This window comes from Marmota marmota, unplaced genomic scaffold, assembly GCF_001458135.2.
Source record: "Marmota marmota marmota unplaced genomic scaffold, marMar, whole genome shotgun sequence".
In the NCBI taxonomy this organism is placed as follows: domain Eukaryota; kingdom Metazoa; phylum Chordata; class Mammalia; order Rodentia; family Sciuridae; genus Marmota; species Marmota marmota.
This window is the reverse complement of record NW_025999925.1, coordinates 9,419,724-9,436,904: the sequence shown is the minus strand read 5'-3', so window position 1 is coordinate 9,436,904 and position 17,181 is coordinate 9,419,724. Positions and strand designations below refer to the sequence as shown.

The window sequence follows — 17,181 nt, the reverse complement described above, 5'->3', positions numbered from 1 at the left end:
AACAAATTAGAATGCTATTGTCCAATAAAATCATATTTGATAATGGAAATGTTATTTGGGCTGTCCAAAACTAGATAATTTCCAATGAAGTGAAGCTAGTACAATTAGGAAACCAATATTTTCATTTTACTGTATTTTACTTTATTTAAATTTCAATTTGAATAGTCATATGTGGCTAGTGACTACCATATTCTAAAGCACAGATACATACATCATAGGCTGCTGCAGAGTAAATATTCTAATAACATTTTGAAGTCAAACTATATTCCTCATCTTTTCCACAGATAAGGAAGTAAGATGATACCCACATCCAAGTCATAGTCTCTGAGGAAGCCTTACAATGCAGCATATAGATGTAGGCCACATCTTCTATAGAAGAAGTGAAGGCCAAGAATAGTCTATCTTAAGACTAGAGATGAGAGCTGACAAAGAGAGTGGAGGTTAGTAATGTAACTATAAACCCGAAAAGCAATGGAGCAGTTGATCAAGTCCACCAACTCCAAGGCCAAACTACCTGAGTTCATATTCCACTTCTGCCACAAATAAATAAAACAGGAATAATAATGGCTACTATTAACAACCATTATTAATATAAACTGAGTTAATACATGAAAAACACTTAGAATAGAACTTGATAGAAGGTAATCATTAATGAGTGGGGTTTTTTTAAAAAAATAGGTTTCAAGAGTTAACTTATTTCGACCAATCCCCACGACTGAGTTAGAAAGGATTGGGATAAACTATATCTGCTTTATTATTCAGAAGCCATTAGAACGCTATTTGGCTTAGTGCCACTCAATTTGGCTCATAGTCCTCCTCCTCTTCCCATCCCCACTACTACTGATCCTAACCATGACATCACTAAGACATAAGACACATCAGACCCTGACCCATCACACATGCCTAGTTTGCAAGTTTATTTCCTGAAACTTTTCCCTCTCTCTATCCTGGCTCTTTATTCCATTCCTGAAATTTGTCAGCTGCAGAATTTAGGAGCTATACAGTTAACATTATTGCCTCTGCATTCTAGATTGTCATATGATTCAGCCCAGTGTTTCCTAAACTTTTTCACTGCATGACATACATAAAAATTCATATTTGAACAATATAATATAATCAGGTAAACTAGAAGGGATCTGGTAGTATTTATATGAAACTTGGTGAAAAAAATCTTAATTATCTTTTCCTTATATTGTATAATTACTATAGTCAACCCCCATTCCTATACCAGACCCAGGCAATGACTAATCTACTTTCTGTTTTTATAGAGATGAATACTTATTATTTTTCTCCAAATGATGTAAACAACTTTCTCATCATTAATCAGAATTTGGATAATTCAAATCTGAATTGTATGTCAAACATGCCATCATTTAGTAAATCAAATAAATATTCCTTTACTTTCTTTGACAAAAGTAATATGAAAATTTCTTACATAAATTATGAATACAACTGAAATCGTCCATTTCAAACCAATGATGCAGGTTTTCTTAAGTATACAAGATGCTGCTTTACTTAATATTTTTTACTGTTCAAACTGTGACACAAACTAAATGCCATAAGTGAATCATTTTTAACCTCAAATTTCTAAGACCAAATTTTTCCTTTAATCCATCACTGTATCAGTTGACATAAAATATCATGAGGTCCTGATATTTTCTTATTACGTTCATTCATTCAGCTAATTAAACAGTTTTTTCAAGCCCATATCTGTCTTTTAACAAAGTTTCAAAGTAAAATTGACCAAAAGAGCTCCAATTCTCCTTCATGTTCATGAACTTTGGAAAAAACTTCCTTGGATATCCACTGTACTTTAGTACAAAACAGTAGAAGTTGTATTCCCATTTTTTCACATACAGCTGCAAACCTATGTGAGCAAAGCAGCTTTAGCTGTCTTAGATTCTCATTAGATACATGAGACTGTGGAACTCACAAGCAAACTACTGTTCAACAGATTTTCTGTGAAAAACATTATTATATGAATCTCCCTCCATGTTTTCACAATGAGTCTTGTTGTGATGTCATTATGCCTTCCTGTCACTGCAGTCACCCCATCAGTATACAAATTCAAGCAGGTTTCAATCATGCCTTATTTATTTCAAAGTATGAGTTTACCACCTTCAATATTTTATCCCCAGTAATTTGTGTTCTTTACAGAGAGTTGATATTCTTCCCAGCATTTCTCTTTAGGAATTCTAACTTGTGCTATAATTTAGCAGTTACTAAGGTGTGTAGATTCATCTATCTAAAATAAAAACTGCTCTACCTAACAGCAATCTGGATTAATATTGTCTTTATGTCATTACACAAATCATCAATACATTTGCTAGTATTATTTTAGAATGCCACCTTCTCCATTTCTTTTGCTTTATTGACTTCAAACAATTTCCATATAATAGAAAAGTAAAATGAGGGTTTCCATCCTTGTTTGAAAGCAGTTTGGCTTTAGCTTTTAAAGCTATGAGCTCGTATGTAATTGGTTTATTGCACTTAATCTATCTTGGCTGGAACCAATTAAAAACAGAAAAAAAAAAGCTTTGGTTTTTTGTGTTGCTTTTGCAGAAAGTTAAAATGTTCAGATTCTTTCCCTGATATGTTTTTATGGTGAGGTGCCAGTGAAGTTTGCTTGGCACCTTGTCCTCTATTACCTTTCCCTGCCAGTAAGTCATCTATGCAGAGAGAAAAAGAAACACTTAGCACACACACCCAAATTTGAGATGACTGTCATTTCATTTCCTAATTAATGACTTTAACTTTTTAGACAATTGTGTTCATCTTATGATCTGATTGCTCACTGCTTACTTGCTTTTTTGGGGGGAGGGGGGAGTACTAGGGTTTGAACCCCAAGGGTGTTTTACCCCTGAGCTATATCTTAGTGCTTAAGTTGCTTAGGCCTCACTAAATTACTAAGATTGGACTCAAACTTGTGATCATCCCCTCTCAGACACCTGAGTTGCTAGGACTACAAGTGTGTGCCACTGCACCTGGAAATCTGATTGCTTTCTAGTATTAATTAAAAGTTATCTAATAATTTTTAAAAGTAACAGGCTGGGGTTGTAGCTCAATGGTAGAGTGCTTGCCTAGCATGTGTGAGGCACTGGGTTCGATTCTCAGCACCACATATAAATAAGTAAAATAAAGTCCATTGACAACAAAAAAGTATTTTTAAACAAGTAAGTACAATATCTGTAAAAATTAAATCTTTTTGAAATATAAATAACTAATGGGGCCTATAAGCTTCTACAGCGTCATAAAATCTATTTACAGGGATATGGAAACTTTTGCCTTCACAACCAGAGATATGAAAAATTGTGTTCTATATGTGCAATAAGAATTGTAATGCATTTCGCTGTCATATATAAATAAAAAAAGTTTTTAAAAAGAATTTCATTAAAATTCAAACAATTGATCATTAGTTTCTGTTTACTTCACAAATTAATACTTTGAATATTCACAAAGTATTTATAATCAGCTATGTCCCTGGTTTCCATATCTGTGGATTCAACCAACCTTGGAGTGAAAATATTTGTAAAGAAAACAATTGTCTTACTGAACTGACATGTACAAGGAAGGTTTTTGTTTGTTTGTTTGTTTGTTTGTTTGTTTGTTTTCCCCTTTCTGGCCACTATTTCCTAAACAATACAGTATAACATTCACAGAGCACTTTTATTGTCTTAGGTATTATAAATAATCTAGATATGCTTAAAAGTATACAGGAGGATGTACATGGATTATATGCAAATAGTATGCCATGTCATATATAAAAGACTTAACCATCCATAAATATGGGTATCCATGGGGGTCCTAGAACCAATCCTCCACAGATACTAAGGAATGATGGCACCGTAATTCCCCCTTATCTGCAGTTTCACTTTCTACAGTTTCAGTTACCCACAGTCAAATCACAGTCCAAAAACAGTAAAAATGGAAAATTTCAAAAGAAACATAATCAGCCGGGCATGGTGACACACACCCAGAGCATGGGAGGCTGAGGCAGGAGGATTGCAAGTTCAAAACCAGCCTCAGAAATCTAGTGTGGCCCTAAGCAATTTAGCAAGACCGTGTCTCAAAATAAAAAGGCATAAGAAGGGCTGGGGATGTGGCTCAGTGGTTAAGTGCCCCTACTTTCAATCCCTGGTACTAAAAAATAAAAAAGAAACATAATAAATTTTAATTGCATGCTATTCTGAGCAATGTGATACAAACCTTGCTTTATCCTGCCCAAGATGTGAATCATCCCATTATTCAGTATAGCCATGCTGTATGTGCTGCCTACCTGTTAGCTACTACTAACAGTGCACCTGATTATCAGTGCACCTGTTCAAAACTCTTCTGGAAAAATAACACTATATCATTTGCCTCACTTCATCTCATCACATAGGCATGACATAATCTCACATAATCACAAGAAGGATGAATAAAATACAATATTTTAAAAGAGAAAGAGGCTACCTTCACATACCTTTACTACAGTACATTGTTATAATTATTTTGTTTGATGACTATTATTAATTTCTTTTTTTTTTAAAGAGAATTTTTTAATATTTACTTTTTAGTTTTCAGCGGACACAACATCTTTGTTTGTATGTGGTGCTGAGGATCGAACCCAGGCCGCACGCGTGCCAGGCGAGCGCGCTACCGCTTGAGCCACATCCCCAGCCCCTATTATTAATTTCTTACTGTGCCTAAATTATAAATTAAACTTTATCATAGATACATATTTATAGGGAAAAATTATAGATGGTCCTTAGCGTATGATGGCTTGCTTGACTTAACCATTTTTCCAACTTTGTGATGATGAGAAAGACAGTCACATTCAATAGAAATTACACTTCAAGTTTTAATTTTTTACCTTTTTAAGAGCTAGCAATATGTGGTGTGATACTCTCTTGAAATGCTAGAAAGTAGCAGTGAACCGTAGCTCCCAGTAAGTCACAGATCCTAAGTGTACTCTACAGTGCACTGTGTGCTAAGCTGCTTGGTAGGTTAGATGTATTAAATGCATTTTCAACTTAAAATGTTTTCAATTTATGGTGAGTTTATTGGGCATAACCCTATCATAAGTCAAAGAACATCCACATACAGTCATGCGTTGCATAATAATGTTTTGTTCAACAATATGCAGCATATACAACAGAGGCCCCATAAGATTATATTAAAGCTAAAAAATTCCATCATCTAGTGTTTTTAATATACCTTTTCTATGTTTAGATAATTTTAGATACACAAATACTTACTATTATGTTGTAGTTGCTGACAGTATTGGTACAGTAGAGGTTTATAGCCTAGAAGCAGTAAGATATCCCATATAACCTAGGTGTGCAGTAGGCTAGACCATTCAGGTTTATGTAAATACAAGTTTACTTAACAAACACTTGCAAAATAATAAAATCATCTAATGATGCATTTTTTTGGAATGTATTCCTGACAATAAATGGATGCCCGAAAAATAAGGATAGTATTGAAACTCATACATAGTCAGAGGTCACTTAATGTCACTCATGGTCTCGAAATATATCACTCATGAATAAGGGAGGACTAACAAATAAGGCATAATTCATGTGCAATTAAAAATATTTTGATGTTTATATTCTGAAGTTAGAAGGTCTTTTTATAAATCAATATAATTAATTTTATTTATTACTTAATTTTTAGAAATAAATATTTTTAATTTTGAAAAACAAATATAATTTATTACAATTTTTTTTGTACTGGAAATTGAATTCAAGGGCACTTTATGACTAAACTATATTCCCAGTTCTTTTTTGTTTTGTTTTTTTGTTGTTGTTGTTTTAGGAGGGTTTTTGTTTGTTTGTTTGTGTTTTGGTGGGGGTATACTGGGGATTGAACTCAGGGGCATCCAACCACTGAGCCATATCCCCAGCCCTATTTTGTATTTTATTTAGAGATAGGGTCTCACTGAGTTATTTAGTGCCTCACTTTTGCTGAGGCTGGCAATCCTTCTGTCTCAGCCTCCCCAGCTGCTGGGATTATAGGCACCCACCACTGCGCCTGGCTGTTTTTGTTTTGAGACAATGTCTTGCTAAATTGCATAGGGCCTAAGTTACTGAGACTGGCCTTGAACTTGCAATCTTCTTGCCTCAACCTTCAGAGTCACTGGAATTATAGGCCTGTACCACTTGCCTGTCTCCTCATTATGAAATTCTATCAAGAGTATTACATCAAGTTTGTTAAATCCCCAGTACCAAAAAAGAAATAACAAGTAACTTGGCAACATTTAGTATCAGAAAATGGTAATAAAAGTGCTGGATGCAGTGGCACACACGTATAATCCTAGCAAGAGAAGCTGAGGCAGCAGGAAGAATTCAAGTTTGAGGCCAGCCTCAACAACTTAGAGAGGCCCTCAGCAACTTAGCAAGGCTGGGTCTCAAAATAAAATATAAAAAGGGATGGGGGGGGCTGGGGATGTGGCTCAAGCGGTAGCGCGCTTGCCTGGCATGCGTGCGGCCCGGGTTCGATCCTCAGCACCACATACAGACAAAGATGTTGTGTCCGCCAAAAACTAAAAAATAAATATTAAAATTCTCTCTCTCTCTCTAAAAAAAAAAAAGGGGATGGGGATGTAGCTCAGTGGTAGGGCACCCCTGGGTTCCGTTCCCAGTACAGAAAGAAAGAAAGAGACAGAGAGAAGGAAAGAGTGAAGGAAATGGTAATAAAAGTAATAAAAAAATTATAAATACATCATTTCAGCAAAATTATTAAATTATATCAATAGAAAATAAAATTGAAATAAAATACAAGCATTTTATATACATTAAAAAGTGAAATTTTAAAAGATGGAAGCAACCCAAATGAATTTACATGTTCATCTGCTGATGAACATATAAATAAAATGTGGGCAGGGCATGGTGGCACACGCCTGTAATCCCAGTGGTTTGAGAGGCTGAGACAGGAGGATTGCTAGTTCAAAGCCAGCCTCAGCAAAAGCAAGGTGCTAAGCAACTCGGTGAGACCCTGTCTCTAAATAAAATACAAAATAGGCTTGGGAATGTGGCTCAGTGGTCAAGTGCCCGAGTTCAATCCCCAGTATAAATAAATAAACAAACAAACAAATAAATAAATAAATGTGGGATATGTATATACATATATAGAATGGAATATTATTCAACCTAAAAGTGGAAGAAAATTCTGACACATTACAATACAGATGAACCTTCAGGTTTATTAATTAATAAAATAATAATAAAATAATTTAATACTAAATAAAACAAACCAGTCTAAAGGACAAATGATTCTACTTATGTTTAGTACCAAAGGTAGTGAAATTCATTCAAATAGAAAGTGTAATGGTGGCTTCCAGAAAGTAGGGAGGGGAATGGGGAATAGCTGTTGGGTGCAGAGTTCAATGGGGAGGATGAGAAAGTTCTGGAGAAGGATGGTGATGATGGTTACACAATGATGTGAATGTGTTAATGCCAATGAACTGTATACTAAAAAAATGGTTAATATGGTAAATTTTATCATTTTTATCATATTTTAAAAAAATTTTTAAATGGTTAAAATGTTGTTTTAAGTTGTATATATTTTTCATATCTTAATAAGAAATAATTACTGATAACAAGTTTATCACAAGTATATAATTAGACAGACTGGGATGACTCAAATTCCAAGGTCAAGGGTAGATAATATGTGGTCTACTGTGGTTTCTGTGGCTACTACAGAAACTTCCTGGCTCCAATTGCTAAACTAAAGTTTTTAGTTCAAAATAATCAGAGAATTTTGAGAGTTCACATAGGGAGTTCTTCAAATTGTATTCAAATATCATTTCAACTACCGTAAATTTCTGAATGGTTGTAGAAAACACTATTAATGAATTACAACCATTAGTATTTTGAGCCCACCTATAACCTGTCACACAGCAATATAATAAGGTATACTGATCAGAAAACTCTAATCCCCAGTTTTCAGTTTTGTCACTGATAAGTCTCTCATCTCTGTCAGACTCTGTATGCCCTTAGACAATCCTCAGGTAAATCTCATTCTAGTTCAACCAGGGCTTTGGACTTCTGCTTCTTATGCTGTACCCAAGGACATTTCCCTTCCATCATACCCCACCCTCATAGGCAGAACCCACAGAGTCACCACAAAAAGCTAATGCATCATAAGCAGACTTAATAGAAGCAATGTCTGGAACAAGGTGAATTATATGACCTTCTAACTCTGTGCCTCTATTTCTATGACTTACGAACATTTTTATGACCCAAGGTTATATTACACATTAATCTCAGTTTTATATTCTGATTGCTTGTGCAGGTATCAGCAATGAATAAAATACATACCAAAGAGGCACGCCTTGTGATTTTTAGTAGCACTAAGATATATCCTAGGTGAAGCTGAGGAGTAAATGAAACTTGTCATTGATGCTCTCCCATTTCTATTTCCACTTTGTTGTCAAGACCTACACAATGTCCTTTGATGTCCCGAAGTCCCAATATCCCCTTCTAAAGGACCACAAAGTAGATAATTCAGTTTTCTCTGTTCTTCCCTTTCCTCCACTTGAAAAGCTGCCCCAATTTTTAAAGTCTCATTTTGGCAACAGCCCACCTCCATTGAGGTACAAATCCTACCCAGCCTTCATAATACTTGTATGAAAATGTCAACACCAAAACCCACTCAGTGGTCACTGGAGTATATGGACTTGCCCTTCAGAGAAACACAGAATCTCTCTCTTCAGGTTCTACTACCAAACTTTAGCTTATTAAACATTCAGTGTCATCAAGCTGTTTTCTTAGGAAACTGGAATTATAAATGATGGTCTTTTCTCTTTGCTCATAGTTTAAAACCTAACGTCATATTACAGGGCAAGAGGACATAAATCAACATTTGAAAATCTTATCCTCCACCAAAATGCTTTTCAAACCATCTGTGGTGAAAGATCAAGATTTTTATTTCCAATCTGTTGTAGACATACTTTTGTGAAAAACACTAAAAATGAATTACTAGGAAAAAATGAAATAAAAATCTAAAATGTACAAACTGCAAGCCCTAATCCATTTATTAGACTTGATAGACATAAAATTACTCCAACAAATTGCTTAAAAGTTTCTATCCACTCACTGTCAGTTTCTGTACTTATCTCTTGCACTGATACCAACTGAGGACCACCTTTTGAGTAATATTGCCCTAAAATATAATCTCATCCTAGCCCAAATATTCACCTTGCCTTGTCACCAAACAATCCTCTATAGAAAGAAGCTAGAATGGTACATGTTCTGCTTGTGAAAACACCACGTGGAATTCATAGACATATACCTTCTATAGACTCCTAATTGTAGAAGCTGATCCTTTTTCACAAACTACTCACCAATCTAACACACTTTGAAATTTAGTAACAGGGTTGGTGTCTCATACATGCCTTTCACTTTGAAACACCTCTCTCTCTCTCTCTCTCTCTCTCTCTCTCTCTCTCTCTCTCTCTTCTTTATGTTAGTTAAAGCCCCTATTATGGTTCTTGGTTATTTACATAATAAAGATCCATTTAAATGCACATGCTCCATACCCCTGTGAAGCCAGCAGGAGGTGAACATGAAGATCTGAGACAAAACTTCTCTGTATGTGTGCAAAGCATGTCTCCATTGTGCAATCACTCTACAAATAAGAAATAAACACTGGGTTTATAAAACTTGGAAGAAAAGGTTTATAGCTTTGACTGTTTTCCATTACTGGAAAATTTACATGGTGAAAAGTAGTAAAAACCAGTGCAAAAGAATAAACAGCGGGTGTACTTCAAGGGCTTGTTTCTTTCAAGAATCAGGAGCAAAATTGGGTTTTATTAGCTGTTTCATTAAGTTTTACTTTGAAGAAAAACAAACAGTGAAAGCATATGTGCAACATCTGATGAAAAGGTTTTTATTCTAAACAGTCTCTGTACAAAACTCATTAATGTAACATTAAATGTGAAGACTTGTCTAGCAATTTAAGGATAATTTTACTCATTTTAGTTTATTTATAATTTTGACACAGTTTATTTAACATATTTTAATCTTTAAATCACTATGTGTACTAAACTAATATATTAAATCTGTCTTTTCAATGACATTTTGCAATAAATATCTATGGCATCTGTTAAAGGCAATTAGTATATGAAGTTTATGTCAAAATTAACACCTAAAGTAGGATAATACAGCTGGAAATTGGTAACTTGGAAAACTTGTGAAAACAGATCAATTCTTTTTAGTCAATTTTATTAATAAATGCTTTTCTAATACTACAAGTATACTTTTAAAAAAACTATATATGCTCCTTCAATCCAGCATCTGAAATCTAAGTATCTAATATAATACTTAACAAGATTAAATAAAAATAATTTTCCTTAGGGAAATTGAATCATACTGAATATTCATCATCATATTCTCACTGGAAAATTTGCCCAACTGCTATTTTTCCATTTCAAGACTAGATGTTGATATGAAGCAACTGCATTTTGATTATAAATATAAATATATTTCTTTACATATATTTGTATATATATATTTCTTCTTACACTTATATTGTATGAAATTTCATATATATATTTACATATATATGTGTATATATACAGATTTATTTCATATATTTATACATATATATTTCATATATATATATATATATATATATATATATATATATATATANTATATATATATATATATATATATATATATATATTTCAGTTCCATTGTTTCTGTTGGTTGCACAATAGCTCTACGGAGCAGATTAAAATCAGTCAATGATTATTGACTCAGTCAATGAATACTGGAATATCAAATTAAAAGTTAGGAGTTAAACTGATAGTCTTCAGAAGCATACATGCCTTTTTCTAATCTTGACCCTGACTTGAACATAAAGATTATGAAATTTTGAACAAGTCATTTAATTTCTCTAAGCCTACATGCCTCATCTAAAGTAGAAATAAGAAAGGCACTCATGAAGATACTGTGAAGGTTAAATCAAATGAAACATCATGTGCAAACAACAGCATAGTGTTTTAAAAATGGATTTTGTCCTTTAAAAATTATTACTCATTTTAACCAAAGTAATACATCACATACTTTAAAAATTAATATACACACAAATGTACCTACATAACAAAAGTCACCAACCCCTTTCTCATCTTTCCACATACTATGGTCAGCCTCTCCAGAAGCAATCACTTGCCATTTTCCTTGTTATTTCTCTTGGAATTCAATTCCAAATGCCATGAATTTTGTGTCTACAGCTTTCTCTAGATATAACAATTTTAGGTATTACCTCTTAAATATTAAGTAGATTATATATATTCATATTTAGCATGACCTCCTAAATTTAAAAATGAAGATGCTTCAAAAATCAACTTGTTAAACTCATATATTGAGAAAGAATATAAAAATAAATTATTTCTGTCTTAGAAACCTATATAGTCCAAATCAATTGCAACCTATATACTAAAGGGTCTCTACTCCTCAGAATACAAACACAAAATGGTTTTATCTTTTCTAATAACTGTCCTTAACTTTCATGTAGGGAATGTCCTTTCCCACCTGGTAAGTGTGGCACATTGAGTTAGTGATCCTAATTTTCATGCCTCCCTATGAAGCTAGGGACTCCACGCCTTTTGGCATTGCCTTCCCATTACTAACTTAGAGACTGGCCTCTGTGAAAAGCTCAAGTAAAGGTCTAAAAGAGTTCCTCCCTTTGAACCCTTGCCACCACAATGACAGTAGGCTCAGGATAGCAGGCCAGAAGGTAAAACCAAGCAGAACCATGCCAAATGAGGCTATCCCAGACCAGCCACCCCATGCCAACCCTCAGTTCACTGCAAATACATAAACAATCCCAGCAGATATCAACTGAGTCTGCTACAGATCAGCAAAACTATCCAACCAATGTGTACACTTCTGCCAGGTGCTATGGCACATACCTATAATCTCAGCAACTCAGAAGGCTGAGGCAGAAGGTCTGCAAATTTGATGCAGCATAGGCAACATTACAAGGCCCTGTCTCAAGGGGAAAAAAAGGGGGGGATGGGGATGTAGCTCAATGGTAATGTGCCCCTAGGTTCAATCCCCAGCACCCAAAAGATGGGGGCAGGAGGTAGGCTTCTAAGAAATAATAAATAGTTGTTGTTTCAAGTCACTGGGTTTGTAATAGTTTATTGATCAGCAAAAACCTAACTAATATATATTGGGAATCTTTAAACAACATGGTCCCATTCATAACTTTTTAGATGTTTCCAGTTATTAGAACTCTATCCTTCAGATATTAAGACCCAATTATATTATTATTTTTAATACTTAAAAGACTTCAGTCTCAAATTCAAAATACTTTTCTCTCTATGGTTTAACCCACATACTTAGCAGCTTGGAATGGAGAAATGCAACATGGTCTTATTCAGAAAAATTGCTTACCCTTCACTAATTCTGGGAGCCCATGACTTGAGAATTAGAAGGAGGGAGGGTCTTCTCTGGCCTTAGCCGGATAAAATCATAGTCCTCTTTGTTTGCCATTGCTTCTCTGGCTGACACTAACTGGGTATCCAAATCCTTTCATGGGGCAAACACATAACTGCTAGCTTCCTCAGGGTGATTGTGGGGTTCTTCCAAGGCTCCTGCAAGGAGAACTACCCTGGTACATTTTACCTTATTCAGGCAGTCAGCATTCTCCCTCTACCACTGCTGAAGTCCCTTTATCTGGCTACCAGCATTCTTGAGCAAGACATAGGAAAACACAGGTCAAGCCTAGCTCCTCTATGAAGCAGCCAGTAAAACAGATTAAACAGTATCCTTTCCCCTCACCTTTAGCCCCACCATTGCTCTCAACTCTACCTCTGCTCAGGCAGAAAAGAGCAAATCAATAAATCCATAGCTAAGCAAATATCCAAGGAAGCAGTGAAATGGCTACTCATACTCCATACCTGCAGGCACCCCATACTCTTCACAAGTGGTTATTTGAAGAATAAAAGTAGGCTTTAGAAGGGAGGAAATAGTTAGTCATTAAGAACCGTGAATCCCCCTCTGGTGAGACCTATGCTCCTATTGGGATGGGATGGGGGATTACAGTTCTACAGGAATGGTTCCTAGGGGCAGTTTCTGCAAGCAAGTTTCTGGCCCTAGTGGCTTGTAGATTATTCATAGAAACCCAAATATAGAAAATTAGTTACTTAGAGACTTTTGTCTTCAGCTTAGGGTTTCAGCTGTAATTCTGGAACAAGATAAAAAGGCCCCACTCAACACACTGTTACATGGTTATTTTTAAATCTAAAGTATGCACTAAATTCTACTATACTGCATATCATTATAGAAAAATTCCATTTCTACAGAAATGCCAGTTTTATTAAAAAGACTGCCCTGAAGAGGTTATTTGAATGATACTTATTAAATTTTTATGTAAATGCTAAGATGTTTTCATGGATCCTAATTCATCAATTAAAGAATATAAAGGAACACTGGCATTTTTTAATTTTTCAAAAACTTTCAAACAAAATAAAATCTTTGTCTAATAAAATTCTAGAGAAAATTTGTGAATTTAAAATTTTTCTGGACAATCAGATATCCAATCATTCACTTAGCAAATATTTATTTACACACTTTCTTTATGACCATGATATTCTACTTGCTTTGGGCATAAAAACAAACAAAAAAAGATCCCTTTCCTAACAGACTAAGCAGGGTAAAAGAAAACACTAAAGGATGACTATAATAGATAAGTAAAAAATACACAGAACATGTTATAAGGTGAATAGTAGTAATAGAAAAAGCAAAGTACAGCTGGGCATGGTGGCTCAAGCCTGTAATCCCAGTGAAGTAGAGTATCTCAAGTTCAAAGCCAACCTTAGCAACTTAAAGAGGCCCTAAGCAAATCAGCAACACCCTATCTCAAGATAAAGAATAGAAAGGGCTGGGAATGTGGCTCAATAGTTAAGCACTCTAGGTTCAAGCCACAGTACAAATAAAGAAAGAGAGAGAGAGAGAAGAGTGGAACAAGAGGAATCAGTGGTGTCCAGGAGTGAATGAGGCTGCCAGGTAAAAGCCAGGTGGTTTGAAACATTGAATAAGGTGGTCAGTAAGGTTTCATTAAGAATACATTATGTGAGCAATGACATGAAAGACCTAAGGGAGATAGCCACATGTAGAATAAGAACAATCTAGATGGAAGACCAGTCAACTCAGTGACCCCAAGGCAAGAACGTTTGTCTGACATGTGACAAATAGCAAGGAAGGTTATTGTGTCTAGATGGTTATGAAATAGGAAGTGAAGTCAGGAGAGTAAAAAGGGTGGGGAAGAGAGTTGATTGAACAGTGTGTAGAGCTGTAACACTTTGGCTTTTACTTTGAGTTAAGAAGTAACACAATATGACTTGTATTTTTAAGGGGCCAAGCTATAAGAAGGCAGGAGTGAAAGCAAGATCATTACAAAAGTGATCCTAGTAAACACTGGTGGTAGCTTATACCAGGATGGTAGCAGAAAAGATAAATGGTCTAATTCTGGATATTAGGAGGGGAAGATAAAACAAGATTTCCCAATGCTTTGGGAAATAAAGTTAAGGATAATTTCAATAGCTTGAGCAACTGGGTGAGTGGAGTTGTAACAAACTCAGAGACTAGTTTGGATGATGGTAGGTGAGAAATTGGGGGAAGTGTGGAAATAAAGGCTTTATTTTGGACATGTTGACTTTGGGATCTAAGTAGAGACATCAAAGCAGAAATGTCAAGTGGGGACAAAGAGAAATTTCCCCTCTGCCCTTTGAAGGTTCACTGAAATGAACTGACAATGTACTGGCAGATTAATGAGAGAAAAAAAGACATAATAAATTGATTAAAGTGCATGAAAGGAAAATCACAGCATGGAACTCAAACACAATGTATTAGACTCCCTTGAGGTCCAGATGGCTGAGGCTTAAATAACCTCTGGAGAAGAAGAGAGACTGGATAGGAAAGGGCTTGGAGTATCCTGGAGATTTGTAAGAAGCTACAGGAGAGATAAGGAGAAGAATGCAAAGCATGGCTTGTCTTATTAAGTATATAAAGTGTCCCAGGTAGTCGCTCAGAGCTGCCTGGTCATGTATTAGAGTGTCCTGGGAATGGAGAATTTGAGTCTCTTCTTTCTTCAGGTTAATCTTTCCTGGTTAATGAAGTGCCATCTCAAATGTACTCCTTCTGGGAAGGAAGCTTCAGAGGAAGCCCCTCCCTGTGCCTTGAAGAGTAATGATTAGTATACTCAGTAGATGGGTGGCAGAGAGAGGCACATTGCTCCTTTAGTTCAAAGTCATCATTCTTTGGAATTCAGGGTATCATTTTGTAAGCCCCAATGAAAGTAAGAAGTTGGCCTCATGAATCTGAAATTTAGAAGAGAAATCTGGGCAGTGGGTATACATTTGAGATTAATTGGTATTTAGATAGCATTTAAATGATGAGATCACTGGGGTCATGAGAATAAGACACAGAACTGAGCCAAGCCCTAATATTATGAAGTTGTGGGAAAAAGATATGGCAAAGGAGACTGAAAAGGTATTAAGCATAAAATAGGAGGTAAACCAAGACAATGCAGACATCAAATGAAGGAAATATATCAAGAAGGAAAGAATGGTAAATTCTGTCAAGCACTGCTAAAAGATCAACAAATTTACCAATTTAGCAGCCTATAGGTCATGATGACATTACATAGTAATATTAACCTGAAAGGTCATTCCACTAAAAAAGAATTTTACTACTTAATAAATTCTAAAATAAATAGGTTTTTAAGTGCCACTAAATAACCCACTCATTTCAAACAATATATTATAAAATGGAATGTATTTACAGAAATTTTTAAAAAATTGACTGAACTCCTTGCAGTTTATAATATTTTGATTCAATTAAACACATGTATGCTAAGCACCAAGGATGTATAAAAGAGAATAGTCCTTACTCTCTAGGAGCTCTCAGACTACATTAGCAATTAGGCAGGCATATAGACAATCACGGTACCAGACTATAAGTAAATTCCATGAAAAAACAAGGGAGGAATACCTAAGCCAAATTTGAAAGGTCACAGTTGCCTACTGAAGTAGATGATGCTTAAATTTAATCTCAAGGAAATACATAGTGATTCTAGGCAAAACACTAAACCTTGCAAATCACAAAATGAAGTGATATAAAAGATATTCAAATGAACAAGTTTTTAGGAAAAGTACAAATAACAACCATTGTGTAGTCTCAAGAAGCAGAACTTCAAATTCAGGACTTCAAATCCTTTTCTCTATCAAATAACTATAAAGTTAGATAAAATTGTTAAAAATGATCATTTTAGAGATCTGGAAATCAACCAAAGGCAAATAACATATTAAGAAGTATTTCTGTGGGCTGGGTAGTGGTAAAGTGATTGCCTCACATATGAGGCACTGGGTTCAATCCTCGGCACCACATGCAAATAAATAAAGATATTGTGTGTCTATCTACAACTACAAAAAAGAAAATAAGAAAAAAAAAAGAAGTACTTCTTTGAGAATCACAGCCTCTGGACTTTTGCTAGCACTGCTAATCCATGCAGACCTATGATTACAGTTACCATACACTATTGTTTCTAAATGGTATTTTTAAGTTAAACTTAGTTAAATGTAAAGCTTAGGGAGAGCACTTTGCCAAGCTGGTGTTCTCCAAACTAAAATTATTCATAGCAATAGTTTTAGATTTATATAGAAATAACAAATTTGTTGGTATTTATTCATGTCATTTGATGTTTTATAGCTGGATAAAGTAACCTGTTGTCAATAAGTTACATATATGATTTTGTGTTACTCTTCACACTGGAATTGGAATTTAAATGTATTTTTGGAGAGTAATAGGAGAGCCTGATCTGTTTAAAGGTGACATTCTAACATGGAAACATTTTGCCACTTTTTCCACAAAAAGAAAGTTAAAAACTCTCCTAGTCTTAATTTGATTCATGTTTCAGATGTAATGTATTGTGTTATTTGTCAAAAGCCCCACCTTACCTGAGATAAGGCTCTGCCTCTCACCTTACTTCATGTTGGAATGGCTCCAAAATAGGCTAGAGTTTAGTTCACTTAAAATTGTGCTCAAAAGATCAATTGTTGTTGTAAAGATTACTGTGATCTCTAAATAAACAGGGGATATAATACATAACTAAGTAAAGGTTTAAGATTATAAAAATTACTTTTCTTGGTTCATACCTATTATACAAATTGAATATGCTTTTGCTCTG

General features: G+C 34.8%; 1 protein-coding gene across 11 annotated transcripts in view; it reads right to left on the bottom strand.

Moving 5' to 3' along the window:
• Atg10 (autophagy related 10) overlaps window positions 1-17,181 on the bottom strand; it is a 302,604-nt gene that overhangs the window by 241,215 nt on the left and 44,208 nt on the right. The window contains exon 2 of one of the 11 annotated variants that reach the window (XM_048800229.1): window positions 9,521-9,609. The exons of the other annotated variants lie outside the window; for them this stretch is intronic. Coding sequence (XP_048656186.1) covers window positions 9,521-9,589 — 69 coding nt within the window. The 5' untranslated portion in view covers window positions 9,590-9,609. The remainder of the gene's footprint in view (window positions 1-9,520; window positions 9,610-17,181) is intronic. 11 annotated transcript variants of the gene reach the window in all.